The sequence below is a fragment of the Plecotus auritus genome (genome assembly GCF_963455305.1).
Source record: "Plecotus auritus genome assembly, chromosome: 12".
NCBI lineage: Eukaryota > Metazoa > Chordata > Mammalia > Chiroptera > Vespertilionidae > Plecotus > Plecotus auritus.
Window position 1 is genome coordinate 8,410,303 of NC_137778.1, and position 25,869 is coordinate 8,436,171.

Sequence of the window (25,869 nt, forward strand, 5' to 3'; positions counted from 1 at the left end):
AGGCCCTGGTATTTTGTGAAAGAGCCACACTCAAGGGGCCAAGGAGCTGCATGTGGCTCGCGAGCCGCAGTTTGCCGACCACGGGTCTAGCATGTAGTGGTTTCAATATGAATGTTTTTATCATTTTCTTCTGCAGATCTGGAAAGTCAAGTGTAGACTGTTAAATCAGGGCTGGGGGTTGCAGAATAGGTACAGCTGTAGGATAAAGGGGACAGAGGGCGCCTGACAAAAGGGGAGGTGCCCAAGGAGGGACATGACGCTGAGGAGAAGCTGTTCACCTCGAAGGGGGAGTGAGAAGCCTGGGGCCACCACAAATGTTGCTCCCTCCAACCTTTTCTCCAACACCCCAGCCAGAGTGATGTTTCTAAAGCAAACATCTGCTTCCTTGCTGAAAACCTGCTAACATATAGCTATGGAGAGGGCCTCCCACCCCCATCGCCACCGCCATCACCCTGCGTGGCTGTGTTTCTACATGGCAGGCAGAGTAATGGCCTCCCAAAGGAGGAAATGTCGGAAACGTCTGCTTCCCGCTCCCCGGAACCTGTGAATGTTACCTTGGGCGGTGAAAGGGTTGTGCAGATGTGATTAAGATAAGGACCTTCAGATGGGAAGATTATCCAGGATTACCCAGGTGAGCCCATCTAATCACATGGGCCTTAAAAGCAGAACACCTTTGCCAGTTAGCAGATGTGATACCCTGGCTGGGTGGCTCAGTTGGTTGGAGCACCTTCCTGTGCACCAAAGGATTGAGGGTTTGATTACCTGTCAGGGCACATACCTAGGTTGTGGGTTCGATCCCCAGTCGGAATGTGTGCAGGAAGCAACCAGTTGATGTTTCTTTCTTTCTCTCTCTCCCACTCTCCTTCTCTCCCCATTTTTAAAAATCAATCAATAAAAACATATCATCCAGTGAGGATTAAAAAAAAAACACAGGGGACGCCCTAGCCAGTTTGGCTGAGTGGATAGAGTGTTGGCCTGCAGACTGAAAGGTCCTGGTTTGATTCTAGTCAAGGGCATGTACCTGGGTTGCAGGCTCCTCCCTGACCTGGGCCTTGGTGGTGGGGGCCTGCAGGAGGCAACCAATCGATGTTTCTCTCAAATTGATGTTTTTCTCTGTCTTTCCCTCTCTCTTCCACTCTCTCTAAAAACCAATGGTAAAATATCCTTGGGTGAGGATTTATAAAAAAGGGGTGGGGGGATGTGATGATGGAAGAATGGTAAGAGAGATACAGCATTACTGGCTTTAAAGTTGGAGAATGGAGGTCCTGAGTCAAGGAAAGTGAGCTGTTTCTAGAAACTGGAAAAGGCAAGGAGACAGATTCTCCCCTAGAGCCGTAGAAAGGATCACAGTCTGCTGGCATCTTGATTTTAGTCCGGGGGGGCCCATGTTGGGCTTCTGAAGCTGTAAGATAAGTTGTGTTGTTTTAACCCACTAAATTTTCAGTCATTTGTTACAGCAGCAATAGCTAACTAATACGCCATACAGCTAGTTTTCCAGGAAGCTTCCCCAGAGTGCCTTCTAAGGATGCCTACCCACACCCACTAGGTGCCTGGATTATAACAGTAATCACAGTGTTATAATTGTTTGCATTTGTCCGAATTGGGGAGGGCACGGAAGAGAAGGGTAACTGGTCTATAAGCTCCTTCAGGACTAGGATATCTCTGTTGGGTTTACCTTTTAATTGCTAGGTCTACTTCATTGCCTGACCCAAAGCTGGTGCTCAATAAGGACTCGGTGAATAAGTGAATGAATGAAGATTTAACATTCTACACCCGAGAGTGACCAGGCTAGACAATGGGGCACTTGAGCATTTATGGCTCCGGGGTAATAACAAGAAGTAGGTTATTAGGGAGCAAGTGGTTGAAATGAGAGGGAGGGGAAGGTGATTGAATCCATGTACTTGTGTTATGTTCTCTCAGGGCTGGGCTATGGGCTAGAGCTAATCTGTAAAACAAATTGGAGCTAAATTTGAAAAAGGCAATGTTTATACTATTTTCACTTTAAAATGCTTTTTCTCCAAAAAGATTTAAGCATCTTTGAAAGATGAATGGATATTGGAGATGAGATTAGGGTGCTCTGTAAATAGTTGGTGGTTAGATTGATTTCTTTAATTTCATTGATATCAGTCCCTCTGCTTTCTTCCCTACAGCTTTTTGGTGACCCAGCGTTTTTGAGGGCTGATGCCAGTGTCTGAGTTTTTCTTTTTCTTTTTTTAAATCCTCACCTGAGGATAAGTGTATTGATTTTAGAGAGAGGAAGAGAGAGAGAGAAACATCGAATAGTTGCTTCCCATACACACCCGGACCTGGGATCGAACTTGCAACCCATGCCATTATGGTTAATATTTAACAAAGGAGTAAAGAGAGTCTCTTCAATACATAGTGTTGGGAAAATTGGACAGGTACATGCAAAAAATAAAATAAAACTAGCCCACCAACTTACACCATACAAAAGAATAAACTAAACATGGGTAAAAGATTTAAATGTAAGTAATGGGTAAAAGATTTAAATGTAAGTACAAAACTATAGAAGACTTAGAAGAAAACATAGGCAATAAAATCTCAGACATCTCATGTAGCAATATCTTCGCAGATATATCTTTTAGGGCAGTGGTCGGCAAACCGTGGCTCACGAGCCACATGCGGCTCTTTGGCCCCTTGAGTGTGGCTCTTCCACAAAATACCATGGCCTGGGCGAGTCTATTTTGAAGAAGTGGCATTAGAAGAAGTTTAAGTTTTAAAAATTTGGCTCTCAAAAGAAATTTCAATCATTGTACTGTTGATATTTGGCTCTGTTGACTAATGAGTTTGCCGACCACTGGTATAGGCCATGAACACAGATAATAATGTGGTTTAGGCCGGGGTGGGGCAGGGGCTGGGTGGAGGGTGGGGAGGGGGGTAAAGGGGGCACCTATAATATTGTCAACAATAGGAAGGAAGGAAGGAAGGAAGGAAGGAAGGAAGGAAGGAAGGAAGGAAGGAAGGAAGGAAGGAAGGAAAGAAGGAAAGAAGGAAGGAAAGAAGGAAGGAAGGAAGGTGGGCCTCAAATATAGAATCTTTCAGTTTAGACTGACCTCTACTGGGAGAAGTAAGTTCAACAGTCTATGTGAAGTGAGAAACTTGAGGGAAACACTTTTGATTTCACTAGAAGCTGGTGGACGAAATTCATTTGTGTGTGTGTGTGGGGGGGGGAGGGTTCCTCAGCCCAGCCTGCACCCTCTCCAATCCGGGACATCCCTCTCGCAATCCGGGACCGCTGGCTCCTAACTGCTCGCCTGCCTGCCTGCCTGCCTGATCTCCCCTAACTGCCTCTGTTAGGTAGTGTACACCTGAAACTAATATAATATTGTATGTTACCTGCGATTGAAAAATAAAAAACAATTCAAATTTAAAAAAAAGTTAGGTATAATGCATCTTACTCATAAAAAGATCAAAAAGTTTTCCTTATCTAATACAGTGGGTGCTTAAGAAATGTCTGAATGAGTAAAGGAATATCTGCCTGGCTCATTACAATGTCTTTTGTACACATCTCTGATCATGTGTTTTCTTTGCTGAAAACTCAAGGACCTCCACCCTCATTACATAACCACTGCCTTTCCGTCCATTCTCATCTCCTGCCACTCTTGTACTTGAATTCTTATGACTGCATCTATTACTTTATTAATATTGTTTGCTTAAATGTCTGCCTTCTTTCCTAGATGTGACTAGGATCTGTGTCACCTGTCTCCTACTCTAGAGCTAGCCTGGAGCCTAAGCAATAACAGATGATCAAGAAATGTTTGTTCAAGTAAATCATCCCTTTCCTTTGCATTTTGAATCTTTCACTTCTAATCTAATTCACAGTGGGAAGAGTAACAGAGTGGTAAATTGTTAGATTTAGAAGGCTTCTTACAGATCATATAATCAATTTCCTTTATTTTATAAATGCGGAAACCCAGGCCCGTTCAGGATCACATAATTTGTTGGTCCTTATTCTAAAAGAATCAGACAATTGTAGGAAAGAAATTCCTCCAACTGAGGCTGAGCTATTTTGTTGTTCATTGTGTTCAGAAGTCTCAAGTTCCCAGAAACAAAAATGAATTCCCTTATCAGTCTTTGAAATTTCATAATCTTGTGTTCCACACCCTATGCGTCAGGGTTGATAAGTCTGATTGTAGGAAAAACTGGGCTAATCTGGAAATTGTTATTTTTAATACTGTATATTGCTTCTTCCATGGGTGCACACTTATACTGCTTTAGAAGGACTCAGGGTGTGAGTCTGACTTGAAAACTATAACTTGCCTGGAAAAGAGGAAAGGCAAAAATTAATCAAACTCTGAATTAAAGGTCTAAAGCTCCCTTTTTCTCAATGTAAATCCAGAACCACATTTCCACAGTCTCTTCTCCTATATTAGCTCCTCTATTCCTGAATCAAATGTGTCTTCGTTTGTGCTAAAGGGATGCTTATCTAACAACTACATCATCTAGTAAAGGGAAATGTATTTTTCTTTAAAGGGAAAAATACTGTAATCTGGCTCAGCAGAATAAAATTAAGAGGTCCTATCGGGAAAGTGATGTTCACTTGGTTGCCCATTTTTCTGTAATTTCGTACCATTGAGTTTTAGAGAATCCAGTAGATACCGATAATTTATCAAATATGAAAGAGCTTGAAGAACACAAGCCTTAAATGTAGAAAAATAGAAAAGACAGTTTAAAAAAACCTTCTTCAAAAAGATACTTTAAAACTAATCAACACCTAAATTTAATTTTTTGGAAAAGCAATTTATTAGAATTATATCAAGTAAAGAGATGAACAGCATTTTTCCATGAGCGCCCGGATAGCTCAGTCGGTAGAGCATCAGACTTTTAATCTGAGGGTCCAGGGTTCAAGTCCCTGTTCGGGCGTCTTGTTTTCATGCCAATGCTAAAGTGTGTTCATATTTTAAGTTGAATTTCCTTTGTTTTTCATTGATTTCAGACTATGAAAAATGTTCTCAGGAGAAAAATGACTGTGCGCAATTACTTAATTTCTTGGAGAGTATGGAGCTTTTGCGCCGTAGTTTCGCAGCGAAAAGGAATTTGCTTTTTCAGATTACTAATAATCGAGAAAGCAAAAAAAAAAACACAAAACTAACAAAGACAGACGTTAACGCAAAGCGCCCGTTCAAAACAAGAAAAAGAAAAAGGGGGGCGGGGAGCCAAAAACACAGCGCCCGAACAGGGACTTGAACCCTGGACCCTCAGATTAAAAGTCTGATGCTCTACCGACTGAGCTATCCGGGCTCTCACGTGGAACTAGGGCTGTTGCAAACCCTTACAAAAAGTAAGGACTCTTGTGTAATCAAGTCCTTCCGCCTGCATTTTGTGATACTTTGAAACACGCGAAAGCTGGGGACTCGTGCGCCAGAGAAAAACATAAGACCTAAATAAATCATGCACCTTTCTCCAGCATTACCAGCTAATTCAGAATTGCGAGATATTTATGTACACAATAACCATTATCAGGTAAGGTAGGCTTCTTTGATTTGTAATCTCTCTAATAGGTCCAGGGTTAAGAGAACGGCGAGGTAGACTACTTTTGAAGCGTCGCAGTGATGTCTGGTCTATTATACGATTGATAGTAGGGTGGCTATCAGTTCTAAAGCCTCCCCGATAAACAGAAAAAAAACAAAAAACAAAAAAACAATGAGCCTAAGAGAATACAAATACGCTGTTCTGAAGCTATTGGGTCGAACTGTGTAATATAAAGTGGGAGAAAGGACACTCATAGTGAGATTGTATTGTAAGTAATTTTGCGAAGAAAACCTTGGGGTCAGAAGCCTTATTAAGCCTGAGAGACTGGAAAGCCGAACATGCCTAAAAGGGGAGATATTGTTGATCTTGGCATCGGAAGGCTGTTCTCGTCCACAGCCATAATAATCTGAGCACTGCCCTCTGCAAAAGGGCTGACGTTGAGCATTACCCACCGTGGGGCTGAGAGTGGGTCAAGAAAGGGTTTTTGTTAGCTGTTCCTTAATTCCATCTGCGATACAAATTAACTATAGCCACCATTCTGTAAATAAGGCTTAACTTATTTGACTGGAATGGAGGGAGATATAGAGAATTTAGAAAGCTGGCGATACCGGGTTATTTCTGGGCAAAAGGAATAACGTTACCCCTAGATTTATTCCATTCGTGTACATTAAAAACAATAACAAGGACTACCATATTAAGTATTCTCTATAAGAATCACATCACCAGAGATAATCGTCTACCCAGAGCTAATGGTAGAATGAGTTCTAAAATTGGCTGTGTGTAGATGGGATGCTGAGGCATCGAATTAATAATATTAGACTGCCTCCCCCCCCTAACCCCCCCGCTCAAAACCCTTTGATTCTTCCCTATTATTTATTGAATAACAAGTGGCACTTTTTATAGCAGCATTCAAAATCCTCTCCAATCTGGTCCCAGCCTACATTCCACACCAGTGTCATTTAATAGAAATATGATGCAAACTACAGGTGTCATTTAAAATTTTCTAGTAGCCACATAAAAAAGTAAAAAGAAACAGGTGAAATTAAATATATTTTATTCAACCCAACATATCCAAAGTATCATTTTGATGTGTAATCAACATAAAACATCATTAATGAGATATTTCGCATTATTTTTTCCTACTAAGACTTTCAATCTGATGTGTATTTTACACTTACTGCACGTCTCAATTTGGGCTACCACATTTCAGGCCACATGTAGCTGGTGATTATTCTACTGGACAGCGTGATTCATCACAGTGTCAATCTACACAATATCCAACACAAATCAAAGCCGACCCTTCTCAGTTTGAAGACGGTGTCTTCTAATTCCTCATCCTGGGGAACGGAGGGAGAGGCATTTTTCTGACAAGCTGAAGGCTGCCTCTGAGGATGCCCTTAGGTTCCTCCCCTCCCAGGTTTCTGATCTCCTAACACGCGTCTGCAGACATCACAAGACCTCGCGATTTCCCGAAATGTTCGCTCCGGAGACCTCACACTCTCCGCGGTCTAGGCCTCGCCACTCTGTCTCCCGGAAGGGGGTCTACTCTATGGTGGGGAGAACTCGTCCTCTCTAGCTCTCTAGCCCTCCAGTTGACCATCTATGGTCTCCCCGAGGCCTCCCCGGAAGCTCCTACGTGAGGTGGATGGGAAACCGGAAATTGCGCTCTCATTGGTCGCCACCCGGGTTTCAAATTGCGGCTGAGGCCTGAGGGCCTTTGACTGACGTCCTCTGGGCTTAGCGCGGGAGCGACTCGCGAGTGGCCCTCAGGTGTGGTTCTGGGGTTTCGGCGGCGCGGCGCCGGGGAGGCCGGGGGCGGGGGAGAGTGGGGAGCGGCAGCGGCGCGGCGGGTCCCGCGGGTCCCGAGTGGGGAGACGGGGCGGCATGAGCTGGCGGCGTGGGCGGCCTGGGACGGTGGCGCCGGGCGGAACGGGCTGGTGGGGAAAGGGTTGTGAGATGAGGACCCGTGGGAGATGAAGACCCGAGGGAGATGAAAGCGGAGGTGCAGTGACGCGGTGCGGCTCAGCCATCAGTTCCCACATAACAAGTAGTCGGGCTACGATGTTCAGCTGGACGCGGGATTTGAGGGATACTGAGGCACTTTGGAGCGCGGAGGTCGGGGAGAGGGCGGCGGGAGAAGGACTGGAGGTGCGTCAAGAGTTTAGGGTAGCGATTTTGGGGGCTGCGGGTCCAGTGTCTCAGAGGCCTGGGGTGCTTGTTTGAAAAATGCTCACTTTAGGGCCACATCCAGACCTCCCAAACTATATCAGGAGATGAGACTCAGGAATATGTATTTTAATCAGCACAGCCCCCTCCCCACCTCCACCCCCCGTTGATTCCTGTACACCTAAAGTTTGAAAACCACTGTTTTAAAGCGACGCCGTGAGAAAATGCTGCTGCTCATTCTGTTGGGTTTTTTTTGGGGGGGGGGGGAGGGGTAGAGGGACGGGGACACCGGCTGTGAAAGAATTCACCCCTGAGAGAAGAGAGCAATGCCGAGAGGAAGCTTAATTTACTTTCCTGGAAGGGAAGGAAGGGAAAGGGCCGGTGCTTTGCTAATCAATACAAGGGCCACAGCGATAAGGAAGGGAGGAGGATTTTTTGGGCTGAAATTGAGCAGACATGAGGGGGTGGTAGTTTGTTAGTTCTTCAGGAGACAGTGTAGGCAGATGTCCTAGGGAGGTGCCTTATCAGTCTTTTTCCAAAGCCTGTAAAACATGCTGAGAGCACAAGTTACAAAGAGTTCAAAAGAGGCTTGTTTGAAGGGGAGAGGGAAGGGAACTTTCTACCAACTAGAGACTTCTGGGTGCAAATTATCCCTGAGTTGTAAAAATAGCAGGGAGGAGGGGCATGCAAGAATGTAACCTTGAGAGTAGCTTAGCTTGTCTTGCAGTTTGAATTGAGAGGCTGTTTGAATCAGAGGACCTAACCATTTTGGGATTAATTATCAGGTGTTTCTCTTAAATTGTGGAAGGCCACAGCAAGGGAAAAAGAGGCCTTTTTCTTGCTCTCACTGAACTCATCCTTTCCCTCTTGACTGCACTGGGCAGGATCACAACTTTTTATAGTCCTTAAGTGACAAAGAGTGTGTGCCAGTTTAAAAAAAAATGCGCAGAAAACAGAGGTGTGTGAAGTTAATCTATCATCCCTAACGGGTTTCCTCCTCAGGCTGGCTGCTGTTAACTGCCTGATGTTACAGCCTTCCTGACTTTTCTACACATATTCACATATTTAAACAATTGTGCGATCATTTTGTTTGTATTGTTCTGCACCTTAGGTTTTTTTCAAACAATATCAGGGACAGCTTTACATAAAATATACACGAAATACTTTATTTTGAAGATTTCGTGGGATTGTATTACAGGGTTGTACAACAGTTTTTTGAGCAGTTTGCCGTTGATGGATTTTTAGGTTGTTTCCTGGCATGTTGGTTTTGTAAACTCTTGTACACTATCGTTGTGCATGTGTAACAGACCTAGTAAGAACTAAAAAGTCAGAATATTTGTGTGTGTTTTTCTTATAAGAAAACAATTTTTATTAACTTGTTAAAAAACAATTCAACCAAGTAAATTTGAAGAGCCAATTGGCTTTAAATAACTAATGAATTGGGCAACATCCCATCTAGCAATTAGAAGGGAGCTCCAGGGGTTGTAAAAAAGGGAAGATTTTTATAGGAAGAAGGATGGAGCAAGGGAAAGGAAGGATTACTTTTTTTTTTTTTTTTTTTTTAATCCTCACAGGAGGATATTTAGAGAGAGTGGAAGAGAGACAGAAGGGGGAGGGAGAGAGAGAGAAACACCGATGTGAGAGACACATGGATTGGTTGCTTCCTGCATATGCCTTGACCCAGACCGGGGCTGGGGAATGAGCCTGCAACCGAGGTAAGTGCCCTTGACTGGGAATCGAACCCACAACCCTTCGGTGCAGAAGGTCAATGCTCTAACCATTGAGCACTGACCAAGGCAAGAAGTTTTTATTTTTATTAGTCTTAAAATCACAGTTGTCTTCAAAGGTAGAGATTTAAAAAAAATTTTTATTGAATTTATTGGGGTAATGTTGGTTAACAAAGGTAGAGATTTGAAGGTGAGGTTTAGAGTCTTTTGAACTAAGTGTAAGGTAAAAATCACTTTTTTTTCATCATCATGATGACTAGAATTGTTCTTGCTCTATGATTTCAGTGTAGTAGGGGATAGACATAAAAACATAAATATAATGTGGTAAGTGTTAGTAGATTTGCTCCGGTGTCATCAGCCTCCCTTGGGGAGTCAGAAAAGCCTTGACCAAGGAAGTGACTTTTGACCTAGATAGAAGAATGAGTGGGAATTTTGAGAACAGAAAATGGAACATAGAAGAGGAGAAAGGACGAGGCTAAGGCCCGCCCTCCCCCAGTTGAAAAATCTGATACAACTTTTGACTCCCCCAAAACTTAGCTACTAATAGGTAATGTTGGCTGGATGCCTTACTGATAACATAAACAGTCGATTAACATAATTTGTATGTTACATGTATTCTATACTGTATTCTTACAATAAAGCTAGAGAAAAATGTTATTAGGAAAATCATAAGAGAAATACACTTACAGTTATTTATTGGGAAAAACTTTGTGTATAAGAGGACTCGTGCAGTTCACACCAGTGTTCAAGGATCAGCTATTACTGGCAGCTTGGTAGAGTGAAAAAGAATAAACTTTTGACTTGAGCAAGTTTTTTGACTTCTTTAAGCCCAGTTTTCTCTTTTAAGGCGTGAGTAACAATATCTAACCAGGCTGCACTCAAAAGAGATTCCAAGTGGAAAAGGAACAAGATCTAGCTTTGGATTCAAAGTCCATCAACTGACTACATTTTCTCACATACATCCTTGATCAATGCCTGTGCTCATGGTGTTTTCCCTCCCACTTTTTCCAGTATTTTCGAATTTGAAAATCCTTCCACTCCGATCTCCATTCCCTCTCATTCCTCCTCTGCCTCATAGTCAATAATTTGTCCTGCTCTGAACTTCCATGACTCTTAAATCAGCATCTTTCTGCTGGTGGTAGAGCAAAGTAAGCATAAGAAGAGTAGGACAAACTGGAATGCTAAATGCATCCATTTATATCAATTACAATAAATGGTTAGATGATTTGACAAATTGGATTTAAAAACCCTAAGTTTCAGATATATGCTTTTTATGAGGGACACACAAAAAATTTAAAGGCAGCCGAAACCGGTTTGGCTCAGTGGATAGAGCGTCGGCCTGCGGACTGAAGGGTCCCGGGTTCGATTTCGGTCAAGGGCATGTACCTTGGTTGCGGGCACATCCCCAGTGGGAGGTGTGCAGGAGGCAGCTGATCGATGTTTCTCATCGATGTTTCTAACTCTCTATCCCTCTCCCGTCCTCTCTGTAAAAAATCAAAAAAAAAAAAAATTTAAAGGCATGCAAAAAATTGAAAGTAATAATTTGATAAAATACATACCTGGAAATATTAACTATAAGAAAGTTGGCATGACTATACTAATATAAGATAAAATATACTTTAATACAGGAAATATCCTATTTGAGTTGGAAAAAATTACTGAGTAATGATAATCACTATATAATGACAGTTTACCAAGAAGATAAAGCAATTTAAAGCATATATATCTGATTAAAAGTCCTTAAAATAGATTACATCTCTTAATTATTTATGGGTCAAGCTGGCAAATTAGCAGATATGGGAGATTGTAAAAAATCAACAAGCTTAACCTAATGAACAGAGTTTTTTGCAAGCATACATTACAGAATTGATCAAGTAGACCAGAGGTTTTCAACTGGTGTGCTGCAAGAATTTTTGAAACATGCAGTACCTGACTATTTAGTCAGGGGCACTGAGCTCTTTTCCCTTAGATCTGTGGTCGGCAAACTGCAGCTCGCGAGCCACATGCGGCTCTTTGGCCCCTTGAGTGTGGCTCTTCCACAAAATACCACAGCCTGGGCGAGTCTATTTTGAAGAAGTGGCGTTAGAAGAAGTTTAAGTTTAAAAAATTTGGCTCTCAAAAGAAATTTCAATCGTTGTACCGTTGATACTTGGCTCTGTTGACTAATGACTTTGCCGACCACTGCCTTAGATTGTCAAATAGAAAAATGACAACAGCTAACACAACAATAGCCACTCGGTGTGAATGAATCAAAATTATACCTTTTTTTTTTTTGTCAGATCAACAAAAAATACTTTTGGTATGCCGCAGAATTTTAGTAATTAGCTTATGTGTGCCATGAGATGAAAAAGGTTGAAATCGCTAAATAGACTATGGCACAAGCCATGAGGAAAGCGTTGTGCTACAACTTTACAAAGGCCCTGGTATCACTAGGCAATAGGATTTTTTTTTAAATTTAAACTTTTTTTTAAGATTAACAAAATAGAGGAAGGGAGGGATAGAGAGAAAGACAGAGAAATAAGAGACATTGACTTGTTGTTCCACTTACTTATTCATTCATTGGTTGAACCTTATATATGCCCTGACCAGGGATTGAACCCACAGTTTTGGAATATCGGGTGGACGCTCTGAGCTACTGGGTCAGGGTTAAGTGATAGAAGTTTTTCAGCTTCATTATAATCTTAGGTGACCACATGCAGTCCATTGTGTACCAAAATGTCCTTATGTGGCACATGACTGTAGTAAGACCTAGAAACAAATCAGCATACACTGGAATATTATGTAACAGTCAAAATAAACGACATGGATGAACTTTGCAAACATTATGCTAAGTGAAATGTCAGACACAAAAGGGCAAATATTGTATAAGTTCACTTATATGAGCTGCCTAGAATAGGCATATTCATAGAGGCAAATAGGATAGTGGTTACCAGGGTCAGGGGAGATTAGGGAGGTAATTGTTTAATGAGTAGAAGTTCAGTTTGGGGTGATGAAGTTCTGGAGATGGATGAATAATGGTGATGGTGTACAATGTTGTGAATGTACTTATTGTCACTGATTTGTACACCTAAAAATGGTAAATTTTATGTTAATATATGTGTAGCTTACTGCAATAAATTTTTTTAAAGAACTGAAGTGACAATACAGCAAAAAATTATTTTAGTGAAACAAAAATCCCTAAAATTACATAATAACATATCTGCTTTTATTTTTTTTATTTTTTAATATATTTTTATTGATTTCAGAGAGGAAGGGAGAGGGAGAGAGATAGAAACATCAATGATGAGAGAGAATCATTGATCAGCTGACTGCTGTACACCCCCCCACTGGGGTCCAAGCCCACAACTGGGCATTGAACTGTGACCTCCTGGTTTGTAGGTTGATGTTCAACCACTGAGCCATACCGGCCAGGCAACATACCTGCTTTCAAAAAAAAAAAGTTAAAGGCAACCAAACTATGCCCACACACTTTTTAGGATTCCATTTTTGTGCACTTAAAGTGCACAAAAAGCAAGGGAAGAAAATAAAAACTTAGGAATCAGGATGGTTGTTGGGAGGCAGGGGAAATGGGACGGGCAATATGGTTGTCAGAGTCCTAGTTTATAGGTACTTATTGCATTATTATTTTTATACTAGTGACCCGGTGCACGAAATTCGTGCACATTAAAAGGGAATTCATTAGAGGAAATAATTTAATATTGCTATTTGCCCTTTCTCTATAATAGAAGTGTCAGAGATGAAAGAAAATTAGTAAAATGTATATGAAAACCTTCCTCCTGTCAGAGTCTGGGGCACACCACGGGACCCAGAGTCAAGTCCCTGCCCACCTACATGGCGCCTCAAAATTGCATGAGACCCAGACCCAGCCGGCCCCCGCCCCCATTGGGCTAGATCCAGACCTGGCCAGTCCCACCCTTGTCAAGCCCTGCCAGGCAGGGGATGTAGTCTCAGGTCCCCTGGCCCAGCGCCAGGACGGGGGGCGTGGCCTGAGGTGTTCCAACCCAGACTGGGGTAGGGGGCGTGCCTTGAGGTCCCCCGTCAAGCCCCGCCAGGTGGAGGACATGGCCTGAGATCCCCTGTCAAGCCCTGCTGGGTGGGAGGCATGGCCTGAGGTCCCCCGTCAGTCCCTGCCAGGTGGGGGGGCACGGCCTCAGGTCCCCCGGTCTGGCACTGGGAGGGGGGCACAGCCTCAGGTCCCCCATCAAACCCCGCTGGGCGGGGGCGTGGCCTGAGGTCCCCCATCAAGCCCCGCTGGGCGGGGGGTGCGGCCTGAGTTCCCCCGACCCAGTGTGTGTGCACCTTGAGGTCCTCTGTCAAGCCCTGCTGGGTGGGGAGCACGGCCTGAGGTCCCCTGTCAAGCCCAGCCAGGCAGGGGGGCGCAGCCTCAGGTCCCCTGGCCTGATGCTGGGGCGGGGGGCATGGCCTGACATCCCCTGACCTGATGCCGGGGTGGGGGGTGCGGCCTGAAGTCCCCTGTCAAGCCCTACTTGGGGGGCATGGCCTGAGGTCCCCCAGCCTGGCATTGGGGCGGGGGGAGCAGCCTGAGGTCCCCTAGCCCAGCAACCAGGACAGGAAGTGCACCTTGAGGTCCCCCGTCAAGCCCCGCCAGGCGGGGGGCATGGCCTCAGGTCCCCTGGCCTGGCACCGGGGTGGGGGGCATGGCCTGAGGTCCCCCAGCCTGATGACAGGGCGGGGGGCACGGTCTGAGGTCCCCTGTCAAGCCCTATGGGGATGGGGGAGGGTGTAGCCTCAGGTTCCTGCTGATTGCCCATTAAGGCTCCTTATGGGAACTTGGCTTCAACTGTGGGTGCAGCCATCTTTGTGATGGAGTGATGGTCAATTAGCATATTCCTGCTTTATTAGATAGGGCTTTTTAGAGAGATGATGGGAGTGGGGTGGGAGAAGGACAGAATGAAAAAGAAAAACGGGGTCAGGGAACTAACCTGCAACCCAGGCATGTGCCCTTGACCGGGAATTGAACCTGCAACCCTTCAGTGCATGGGCCAACGCTCTACCATGGAGCCACACTGGTCAGGGCTGGTCAAACATTTTTAAAATATATACTTTTATCGTTTGGTTACCTCCTATACATGCCCCAACCTGCAACCTGGGTTATGTGACCTGACTGGAAATTGAACCTGCCACCTTTTGGTGCATGGGACGGCACTCTGACCAACTGAGCCCCTAAGCACGGCCAGGGATGCTTATTGCATTATTAAGAATCAGGTAGAAGTGAGCGAGGTATGGATGAACAGTGAGAGTATGTCTTGAAGCAAAGGATTGTGGTAAATTCTGTGCACTTGAGGTCTAAACGGAAAAAATGCCAATAGTGGGGACTTAAGAGTGCTTCTGAGTTTGATATTTTGACTACAGCAGTTTATTAATTGGCACATAACATCCTTATGCTTCTCCTGCCTCATCTATAAAATAAAGATAATATTGCCTACGTCATAAGGAATATCTAATATTAAATGGGTTAATATATGTGCCTGGCACAGAGTAAACTCTCTAAGTCTTTGCCATTTGTTTTATCTAATACTATGCAATAAACCACCAAACAACTTAGTGAGTTAAAGCAACAGCTATTTTGTTTGTTTATTACCATTCTGTGGGCTGAGATGTGGTTTTTCTGGTGGTTTCATTTGTGGTCTGTCATTTAGCTGTAGACAAGTGTCAGCTGGGGCTGAAGTGTCTGAAGACATGTGTTGCTTTTTCAGGGTATGTATGCCTGAAAAGCTGGGGCTCAGATGAACAAATAAGACTCTCCAGATATCTCTTTTTCCCCCTTAAGTTAAATTTATTGGGGTGACATCCACACAGCCTTTCTGTGGGATCTCCAGTAGAGTAGCCGATTTTAGGGGCTTTGAAGAACATAAAAATGAAGCTGCCAGGCCTGGAATGAGGACATTTTGGTTCTTCTATGACTAGAAAAAAAAAAATTCTGAGATGTTCTGAATTAAATTACAGCTGCAGGAGAAAGAGAGAACAGTTAGCCTGTTAATAGCTGTGGACCATCTCTGACAAAAGGATGCTTACATTCCTGTATATCTGTTGGAATTTAGGCTTAATTTGTAGGTGGCTATTTTTTTAAATATATATTATTGATTTTTTACAGAGAGGAAGGGAGAGGGACAGAGAGAAACATCGATGAGAGAGAAACATCAATCAGCTGCCTCCTGCACACCTCCCACTGGGGATGTCCCCGCAATCAAGGCACATGCCCTCGACCAGAATCGAACCCGGGACCCTTCAGTCCGCAGGCCAACGCTCTATCCACTGAGCCAAAATGGTTAGGGCATGTAGGTGGCTATTTTTAAAATTATCCAAAGGAGAATAGCCAGACGACATAGAACCCCAGGAGCCTCCGCTTTTTGTTTACACATGAACGTGAACTTTTCCAATCCACTGCCCTCAGCTAATCATAGGAGCTGACACTTCTTTCTTGCTGACTCTGTCTCTCCAGAGCTGGCCCTGTTTCAGTTCAGTTTCTCTCACCCCCTCTGTCTATAGATAGTGTAAATTCTTTCAGAATGATTTACATTCCACCCCTCCCCCCCACTTGCCAGGACAGTAGACATGTCTCTTCACTCAGCCATGCTGCTGGTAGTCAGGCTTCATGCTCCAGGACCTAGTCTTTCTTGCTGTCAATGGCCTAATCCTTTCTTTTATAAAAGACTTTCCCCCTTGGAAGTTAAAACTTTTTTTTTTTTAATATATTTTACTGATTTTTTTACAGAGAGGAAGGGAGAGGGATAGAGAATTAGAAACATCGATGAGAGAGAAACATCGATCAGCTGCTTCCTGCACACCCCCTACTAGGGATGTGCCCCCAACCAAGGTACATGCCCTTGACCGGAATCGAACCTGGGACCCTTCAGTCTGCAGGCTGACGCTCTATCCACTGAGCCAAACCAGCCAGGGTGGAAGTTAAAACTTTTTAACAGTTGCATCCTATTGATCAGCTTATATCGCAGAGCCAGTTGGGAGATGTGATTCATTGGGGACCATTTTTGGAAATCATCCACACTTATTAATATTTGTGTCCATTATGTTGCTGTGCCATGTATATAATAGTTATCTTAGGCACTGGGAATATATTAATGAACAAATAAATACAAATCCCTCCCTACTTGTAGCTTGTAATTTACATGATAAATAATTAAAATGTGTAGTGTGTTAGTTGGTAACATGTCCTGTGAAGAAAATTTAAGCAAGAAGAGATAGGGAACTCTGGGGGTTGGGAGTTGCAGTTTGAAAAGTGGGAACTGACATTTGAGCAAAGACAAAAGGAGGAGGCTAGGAGCTAGAGGAGCAAAGGTGGAATGGAAGAGGGGCATGAGAACTATATAAGTTAATTTAAGGCAAAGCAAGTTAGCCCTAGCCAGTTGGGCTCAGTGAATGAGTGTCGGCCTGCAGGTCCCAGGTTTGATTCCAGTCAAGGGCACAGGCCAGGTTGTGGGCTCGATCCCCAGTAGGGGGCGTGCAGGAGGCATCTGATTAATGATTCTCATCATGGCTGTTTCTGTCTCTCCCTATCCCTTCCTCTCTGAAATCAATAAAAAAAATATTAAAAATATTTTTTAAAAAAGCTTGAAGTTAACCCTAATGGTTTTGCCCGCTCTCTATTTCCCATACCAGTAATTTTCCATAGAAACTAAAAACAGCTACAAGCTCAACTTCTAGAGACAGTTGGGGTTTTTTTCTCCTCTTGTGAGGAGATACCATTACTCTGTGAAGTAGCTTTTCTTGCTTATCCTCTCTGCTCAGTAAACTTGCTCTGGTTTTAACCTCTTGTCTGGCTTAAGCCTGGAAATCTTTCCTTCATGAAGCCAAGAACCCTCTTGGCTTGGGCTCAAGTCTCCCCTAGGCACTTACACCTCCGGCTTCAGAAGCAAGAAAACTTTAAAAAGGCTAATGCAGTTTGGAGATGGGTGGTTGGATTAGTATAGAGAGAAGTGCTTAGATTTTGAATACATTTTGAAGACAACTTCAGAATTTATTTATGGACTGGACTGGGTGTGGAGTGAGAGAAAAAGGAAGTTAAGGATGATTTTAAAGTCATTAACCTGAGCTACTGAAGGATGGAGTTGCCATTTACTGAAATGAGCAAAACTACAGAGCTAGCACGTTTGGGGAGATCAGGTTTGTTTTTTGAAGGGGACCAAAATTTTGCCTACCTAAAGCTGCCTCTTAGGCTATTGATTTTAAACTGGTTATTAAGAAACAAGACTCAGAAAGAAACTTTGACCCTCTTCCCCTTTCTTGCCTGAGAGTTTCAGGTGGAACTCTCCACCTTAGCCCAATCTGAATTGAGTGTGGTGGATAGGAGGGTGTCAAGCTGGGCTCATTAACTAGCCGCCCCTCAAAGCATCTCATTGTTGGTTGCTTAGCAAAAATTTATCTGGCATGTATGTTCCACTCTTCCTCAGTAAACGGCCCATTCTCATGTTTGAAATCTAAGATCCCATTTCCTCCTCTTCTCCTTTGTCTAAAATGTCATATATACCCAATTTTGCCTCACTGTCTTTGGAATTTTCATGCCTATGTGAATTCCTTGTGCATATATATTAAAAATTTGAGTTTCTGTTAACCTCTCTGTTAACCTGATTATTAGCCCAGCTAGGAGAACTTAGAAAGTGGGAGGGAAGGTATTTTGTAGCCCCTATTTTATTTATTAGGTTTGAAATGCCAGTTAAAAGCTGATTATTAGCCCAGCTAGGAGAACTTAGAAAGTGGGAGGGAAGGTATTTTGTAGCCCCTATTTTATTTATTAGGTTTGAAATGCCAGTTAAAAGCTAGCTGTTTTAAAATGTAAGCTATGCTTGTATCCTATTAGACTGCCCTTTTTTGTAGCAAGGGAAGCTGATAGGAGGGAGGAATTTATGCCTGTAATAGTTGAGTCTTCTCTGAAGAGTGAGGAATCTTGTTAGTTTTAGGTAGACTATTGGCTTTTCTAGACTCTTTTCACCCTATTCCTGATGTGGCTTGTTCATAGATCTCACTGAGTGTCACCTTTTTTACTAGAAAACGTCTTGAAGTAAACTCAAGCAAGTTTATTTAAAATTGTCATTTTCCTTTCCTACATTTTCTCTTTAAGGAGAAAAGGTAGAGGTGAGAATATGAAATTAAATCTTACTCTCCATTTCAATTCATGCTGTATCTTTCCTTGATGATATATGTCCACCTTGGTTTAACCCAATTTGTAAGAATTTAGTTGCCATTGACTAGAGAAAATTTCAGATGGTCTAAATATAGCTGTTTGAGAGTGAGAAGAAACAGGAATAATTAACAGTTAATAGCTGTGGGCCAATTAACAAGAGTGCTTACATTCCGGAATATATATTGGAGCTTTGAATCAACCCCCAGGCGTCCGAATCCTGCATATGCATGAACTTTCTGGACTGTTGCTTTAACCCAGTGGTCAGCAAACTCATTAGTCAACAGAGACAAATATCAACAGTACAACGATTGAAATTTCTTTTGAGAGCCAAATTTTTTAAACTTAAACTTCTTCTAACGCCATTTCTTCAAAATAGACTCGCCCAGGCCGTGGTATTTCGTGGAAGAGCCACACTCAAGGGGCCAAAGAACCGCATGTGGCTCGAGAGCCGCAGTTTGCCGACCACGGCTTTAACCAATCAAAAGTAGTAAATCTTTCTTACAGACTGCTCCTGTCAAAGAATTGCCCATACTTGACCTTATTTTCTCCCCACTTATCTCAAGAGAAAGAGCAAACATGTGATAAACAAATTCTTACTGGGCCACCCACAAACAATGGGACTAAAGGAAACCGGCTTTGCTAGATTTCTCCCTGACACATTTCGTTTATATTATGATATTAATGTCCCTTCTTTTAAGCAGGTTTTTCTATCTGAATTCTTTTAGGCAAGTAAAAGGGGAGATGTCAAAGTTCTTTCTGAGTCTTTTGTTTCCTAATAACCAGCTTAACTCAATATCCCAAAAGGCATATTTTGGGGTGGCAAAACTTTGGTCCTCTCAGTCCCACCTTTGAAACTTTAAAAAGTTTCATGCTCCAGAAGCAAAGTTAGTAGATTGCATAGATGGTTCTTACTCTTGATTAAGCTCTTCAGTTTTTTGCAGTATCTGAACTAGAAAGTGATCAGAAGGGTATCAAGCATCTCAGCATGGGTATATTACATTTGTGTAGGGCGTTCTGACGTGTCTTATTTCTGCTGGCTGCTTTTTTTGGTAAATCCTAGAGAGAATTTTCTACTTTAGAAGAGATTTTGTAATTTTTTATCCTTTTAGATTTATCAACAGACTAATTTCTTCACTGCCAAAATGGCATCACTTTCTACCTCTGCCCAGTGTTCAACATCTGACAGTGCTTGCAGGAGCTCTCCAAGACAGATCAAGCAGGTAAAATGTTTTTAGGCATTCCTATTTCTCTTTAAGTTAAAAAAAGTGAATAAATTGAATTGGGGATGTAGCTGGCTTCACTGACTGTAGGATTTTATAGAGAGCAGAAGTATTATTTTAAAATGTCATATTAGGGAAACTAGTCAACAGTATTAATGCTCATAAATTTGAATGGATCATTGATTCCATAAATGTATGGAAATTACTGATTGCTCAGTGGTACATTTTGAAAACTAGAGTGTTTTAGGGTATAGGTGGCTAGTGGGGAATTTGGGACCAAGTTATATAAGTTAGTTTTTGTCTCTTATTTCATTTTAATTGGTTTGTTTTCTTTAAATAAAATTTTAAATTGTAAATATAGCAAATGTAATCTTAGAAAAGATTCAAACTTTATAATGTACTTATCTTTAAAGTATTTATAGTGGCTTTTTAAAAAATGTATTTTTATTGATTTCAGAGAGGAAGGGAGAGGGAGAGAGAGAGATAGAAACATCAATGATGAGAGAGAAACCTTGATTGGCTGCCTCCTGCACATCCCCTACTGGGGATTGAGCCTGCAACCTAGGCATGTGCCCAGACCGGAATTGAACCATGGTTGATGCTCAACCACTGAGCTACACTGGTTGGGCAGTATAGAGACTTTTTTGACCCATGTCTTTCCCCAAAGTCCCTTTCCCCTAACACAGGGGTCGGCAAACTGTGGCTCGCGAGCCACATGCGGCTCTTTGGCCCCTTGAGTGTGGCTCTTCCACAAAATACCACGTGCGGGCACGCACGTACAGTGCGATTGAAACTTAGTGGCCCATGCGCAGAAGTCAGTATTCGGCTCTCAAAAGAAATTTCAATCGTTGTACTGTTGATATTTGGCTTTGTTGACTCATGAGTTTGCCAACCACTGCCCTAACATAACACTGTTAATCAATTTGATGTGTCTTGTTCCAGATCTTTTCCTCTAACATACCAAAATATGTAATTTTGTTTTGTGTTTTCATAAAAATTGTACACTATATAATATGTAGCTCATTTGATTAAAAAGGTGGAATTTGGATTTGATGAGAAAATGTGGCCTATAATAAACGGTTTTGATGTAATTTGCTATCTCTGGAAGGACACAACTTAAGACCTCAAACCTTATGTAAAAACAAATTGCAGATAGATACTTAAATGTAAAAAATGAAATGATTAAAAATATTGGAAGAAAACTTAAGAAATACTTGTGAAACTTTAGAATGAGGGAGGCCTTATAATAACGGTGGAGGCTGTAAGAGGAAGAGAGAGACAAACTTGATTATATACAATTTAGAAAACTAAATTGTGTGGCTAAAGACAGACTCCACAATCAGAGTCAAGAGATAGCAAACAAAGTCATTATGCCTTGTGTATATGTTTATCTGCCAAGGGTATTTGGGTAGTTTCCATCTTTGGACTATTGTAAATAATGCTGCTATGAGCACTGGTGTACAGATAGTTGCTTGAGTCCCTGCTTTAAGTTCTTTTTTGTGTATACCTATGAGTGGAACTGCTGGGTAATGTGCAGATTCTATGTTTAACTTTTTGAAGAACTGTCAAACTGTTTTCCACTGTAGCTGTACCATTTCATGTTCCCACCAGCGGTGCACAAGGGTTCTAATTACTCCACATTCTCACCAACACATATTTTCTTCCTCTTATAGCCATTTAGTGGTGTTAATGTGCTGTCTTTTGAAAGTATGATTTTTCAGTAAGTAGTCTGTTCCTCCGTAGTTACTCTATGCTTTGAAAGATTATATAATACTAGAGGCCCAGTGCACGAAATTTGTGCACTCGGGGGCGGGGGGAAGGGGTTCCTCAGCCCAGTCTGTGCCCTCTCGCAGTTTGTGAGCCCTCGGGGGATGTCTGACTGACAGCTTAGGCCTGATTCCTGTAGGGAGCGGGCCTGAGCCGGCAGTTGGACATCCTTAGCGCTGCTGCGGAGGTGGGAGAGACTCCCACCACCGCTGCTGCACTCGCCAGCCTTGAGCCCAGCCAGGGGGCAGCTCCTGCATTGAGCGTCTGCCCCCGGGTGGTCAGTGTGCGTCATAGTGATGGGTCGGTTCACAGTTTGGTTGATTTGCATATTAGCCTTTTATTATATAGGATTAGATAAGTATCTACCAGTGTTTAAAAAGTTGAAGGAAGTTCTCATTCCCTAGGGTATCAGAAATCAATCTGATTGAAATGTAAATATCAGGTTTATTTTATGTTTTTATTAGGTACGACCAAAACTGCCACTTCTGAAGATTTTGCAGGCAGCAGGTGCGCAAGGTGAAATCTTCACTGTTACCCAGGTAAGCTATCAAAGAAAATTGTTTTAAGAACAGCTCAGAAGTACAAGCTGATGAATCTGTAGTCCTGAACTCAGCTGTAAGGAGGGAAGTTCTCCTGAGGTGTACTGGAGAGGCAACTTTTGCTCTGTTTCAAAGACAATGGAGCTAATTTTTCATATTTCCTTTAAATTCCCTTTTGAAATTTGTTGTCAGCTAAACAAAACTAACCATGAGTTTATTGATCTCAGAATTAAAATGCAAAGCATGTATAAGATTTTAAAAAATGAGACTGTCTGTGATTTATAGAATATGCTACCAGGCAGGAACTAAATGCTGTAGCTTTGCATTATAAACGTGTCAGATAATTTTTTGAACACTGTGAGTTGTTTTAAACACTTAAATAACTTATTTAGCTTCTGAAGTTTTTTTTTTAAGCAAAAACAAACTGAATTCTTTATGTGGAAAAGAGTATTAAAATGTTCATCTCTGTGAACTGTGCTTGCTTTTAGTAAGGTAAATGATTCCTAAACAGAAGAAACAAAGTTATCAAGCTTTCTTTGAGTTTTTTAGGAAGCTTAACACCTGTCTGTAATACCCCACTCCTGAGCCATTAAAAACCCTCAAGGAAACAAATCTGGAGGCATTTCAGATTTTTTAGAATGCTCACATTTCCTTTGTCATTTTAAATTATGTATGGTCCATAATTTTGGATGATATCTCTAAAATTCTGCTAAGTATTACTTTTTTAAAATGTATTTAAGTGTGTATTTTTATTATTTATTTTTTAAAATATATTTTTATTGCTTTCAGAGAGGGAGAGAGACACAGAAACATAAATGATGAGAGAGAATCATTGATCGGCTGCTTCCTGCACGCCTCACACTGGGGATCGAGCCCACAAATGGGGCATGTGCCCTGATCGGGAATCGAACTGTGACCTTCTGGTTCATAGGTTGACACTCAACCACTGAGCCACGCCAGCCAGGCAAAGTGTGGATTTTTATATCAAAATGATTAGTTATGCTAACTTCAATAGCATGGCAGAGTTTACTGGGGAAAAAGTTGGATAGAGTCAGTTTATATGATAAGCTCTGTTATGAATTGACCCTACCAGGTGCATAAAGAGGAATTCCCTAAATATTTTTAAATATTAGTTGTTAGTATGGGTATTAAGGCAGTATGGTATAATGAGAATAGTAGCAGTATATACAGATTTAGAGTAGTGTTTTAAAGGATTTTATTTTGTATACTTAGAATGTTTTGTTTTTTTTTACTGAAAGTTGGACAGACATAAATATGTCCCCCCTTTTCTTCTAGTAGATGCTCTTCCCCATCTTATTTTTCCCTATGTATTTGATTAGATAGGAGAACTTTGCTAATACTGGGACACATTGTCTGGGATGGAGGGGAGCCCTGGAGCATCATTGCTCCTAATATAATGCGAACAGTGTTGGAAACAAATTTCTGTGCAGATATCTAATAATTTCTGAGAAGTTGGGGCCTAAAGATAAAGATCGCTGCTTTGGTCTGCTTGTAATCTGAGACAGCAAAATTCTTACTGTCATTAAGTGAACTTAATTATTAAGCAATTTAAAAAAATTTTGTTACCTAGAGAAAACATTAGGATAAAATTAGATCAGGGGTGGGCAAACTTTTTGATTTGAGGGCCACAATGGGTTCTTAAACTGGACCGGAGGGCCGGAACAAAAGCATGGATGGAGTGTTTGTGTGAACTAATATAAATTCAAAGTAAAGGAGCAGAGGGGAGAGCAAGAGAACCCTCCGCTCTTTCGGCTCCGCAGGCCGGATAGAACAGCCGAACGGGCCGGATCCGGCCCGCGGGCCGTAGTTTGCCCACGGCTGAATTAGATCATTTGTAAATTTTGAATCATGGACTTGTCTTTTTCCTTCCATTTTGTGAACTTGTGAGAAAAGCCAGATTAAATTTTTTGATAAACACTTAAAGTCTGTTTTATGCACTTACAGTTTATTAACCATTGTACTTCATTGTCAAAAATAATTATGTGAACACACAGTAAGTCTATCATAGTTATGTACCCCTGGACTTGCAAAATTTTATGACCCAGGCAAATTTAAAGTTTATTCCTTTCAGTAATAGGAGAGACCCCTTTATTTGGATTGGTGAGAAAATTTTAAAGGTGACACTAGGTAAATTCACCACTTTCTCCATTGTGAGACCAATACATTTCTATTATAAAACGTAAGGCTCTTTTAATGTCCAGAATGATAATAAGTGGATGAACCTAGTATTTGGGTTCAGTTATCCTGTTGTAGGACCCCAGACCTTTATATGTTACCTCTTCCTTTAATAAACCTAACTTACCTTATCTCCTTATAATTAACCAAAGGCCTGGTGCATGATTGGGCCGGGGAGGGACGCAGGAGGTTGGTCAGCCTGGGAGAGACCTTGGGAGGGCTCCAGGGTGTGTCCGGCCCATCTTGCTCAGTCTTTTTTTTAATATATTTTATTGATTTTTTACAGAGAGGAAGGGAGAGGGATAGAGAGCTAGAAACATAGATGAGAGAGAAACATCCATCAGCTGCCTCCTGCACACGCCCCACTGGGGATGTGCCCACAACCAAGGTACATGCCCTTGACTGGAATCTAACCTGGGACCTTTCAGTCCGCAGGCCCACGGTCTATCCACTGAGCCAAACCGGTTAGGGCCCTTGCTCAGTCTTGATTGGCCAGACCTCAGCAGCAAGCTAACCTACTGGTTGGAGTGCCTGCCCCCTGGTGGTCAGTGCATGTCATAGTGAGTGGTGGAAGGGCCTTAGCATGTCATTAGCATATTACGCTTTGATTGGTTGAACAGCTGACTGGTCCACCAGACACTTGGCATATTAGGCTTTCATTATATAGGATTTGTGTGTTTTTTAAAATATTTTTATTGACTTCAGAGAAGGGAGAGGGATAGAGAGAGAAACATCAATGATGAGAGATAATCATTGATTAGCTGCCTCCTGCACACCCCACACTGGGAATTGAGCCCACAGCCTGGGCATGTGCCTGAATGGGAATCAAACTGTGACCTCCTGGTTCATAGGTTGACACTCAACCATGAGCCATGCCAGCCGGGCAATTTGTGTGTTTTTGACAGCAGCTGGACAGAACTCTTAATAATAATTTATTTCTGTGCAGGTCATGCACTTTCTAGGCCAATATATAACAATGAAGCAGCTTTATGATCCTCGGGAGCAGCATATGGTATATTGTAGTGGAGATCTTTTGGGAGAACTCCTAGGATGTCAGAGCTTCTCTGTGAAAGATCCAAGGTAAAAAGAGTGAGGGTTTATTTTTTTGGGGGGTGCTTATACCTAACTATTTAATCTTCATAAGTTATTAGTGGTTATCTATTCCTTTAGTCAACAAATATTTAAGGACCTACATATGTCAGGTGGCCTATGAGGCACTGAGAACATAGTAGGGAGCCACAGTCTCTGATTTTATGGAGCTTAATTAAAGTGTAGTGAGACTGGTGCTCTTCCCCATCTTAATCAAATTATCACACTACTAGTGGCCCGGTGCACGAAATTTGTGCATGGTGGTGGTGGTGGGGGGTGTGCCTCAGCCTGGCCTGCACCCTGTCCAATCTGGGACCCCTCAGGGGATGTCCAACTGCTGGTTTAGGCCCGATCCCACAGGGGGCATCCCTCTCACAATCCAGGACTGCTGGCTCCTAACTGCTCGCCTGCCTGACTGCCTGACTGCCTGATTGCCCCTAACTGCTTCTGCCTGCTAGCCTGATCGCATCCTAACGCTCCCCTGCCATCCTGATTGATGCCTAATTGCTCCC

The 25,869-nt window shown here is 42.4% G+C and overlaps 1 protein-coding gene across 7 annotated transcripts in view; it reads left to right on the forward strand.

The window, feature by feature from the left end:
- The first annotated feature begins 7,136 nt into the window (after nt 1–7,136).
- MDM4 (MDM4 regulator of p53) overlaps nt 7,137–25,869 on the forward strand; it is a 65,124-nt gene continuing 46,391 nt past the window's right edge. For 5 of the 7 annotated variants that reach the window (XR_013959466.1, XR_013959467.1, XR_013959468.1 and 2 more), the window contains exons 1-4: nt 7,137–7,263; nt 19,656–19,766; nt 21,998–22,072; nt 25,215–25,348. Coding sequence is in view for 3 of the 7 variants with exons in the window: in XM_080648888.1 (XP_080505014.1) it covers nt 19,689–19,766; nt 21,998–22,072; nt 25,215–25,348 (287 nt within the window). In the remaining 4 variants the exon portion in view is untranslated. The remainder of the gene's footprint in view (nt 7,264–19,655; nt 19,767–21,997; nt 22,073–25,214; nt 25,349–25,869) is intronic. The other 2 variants (XR_013959469.1, XM_080648887.1) reach the window with 2 other exon arrangements.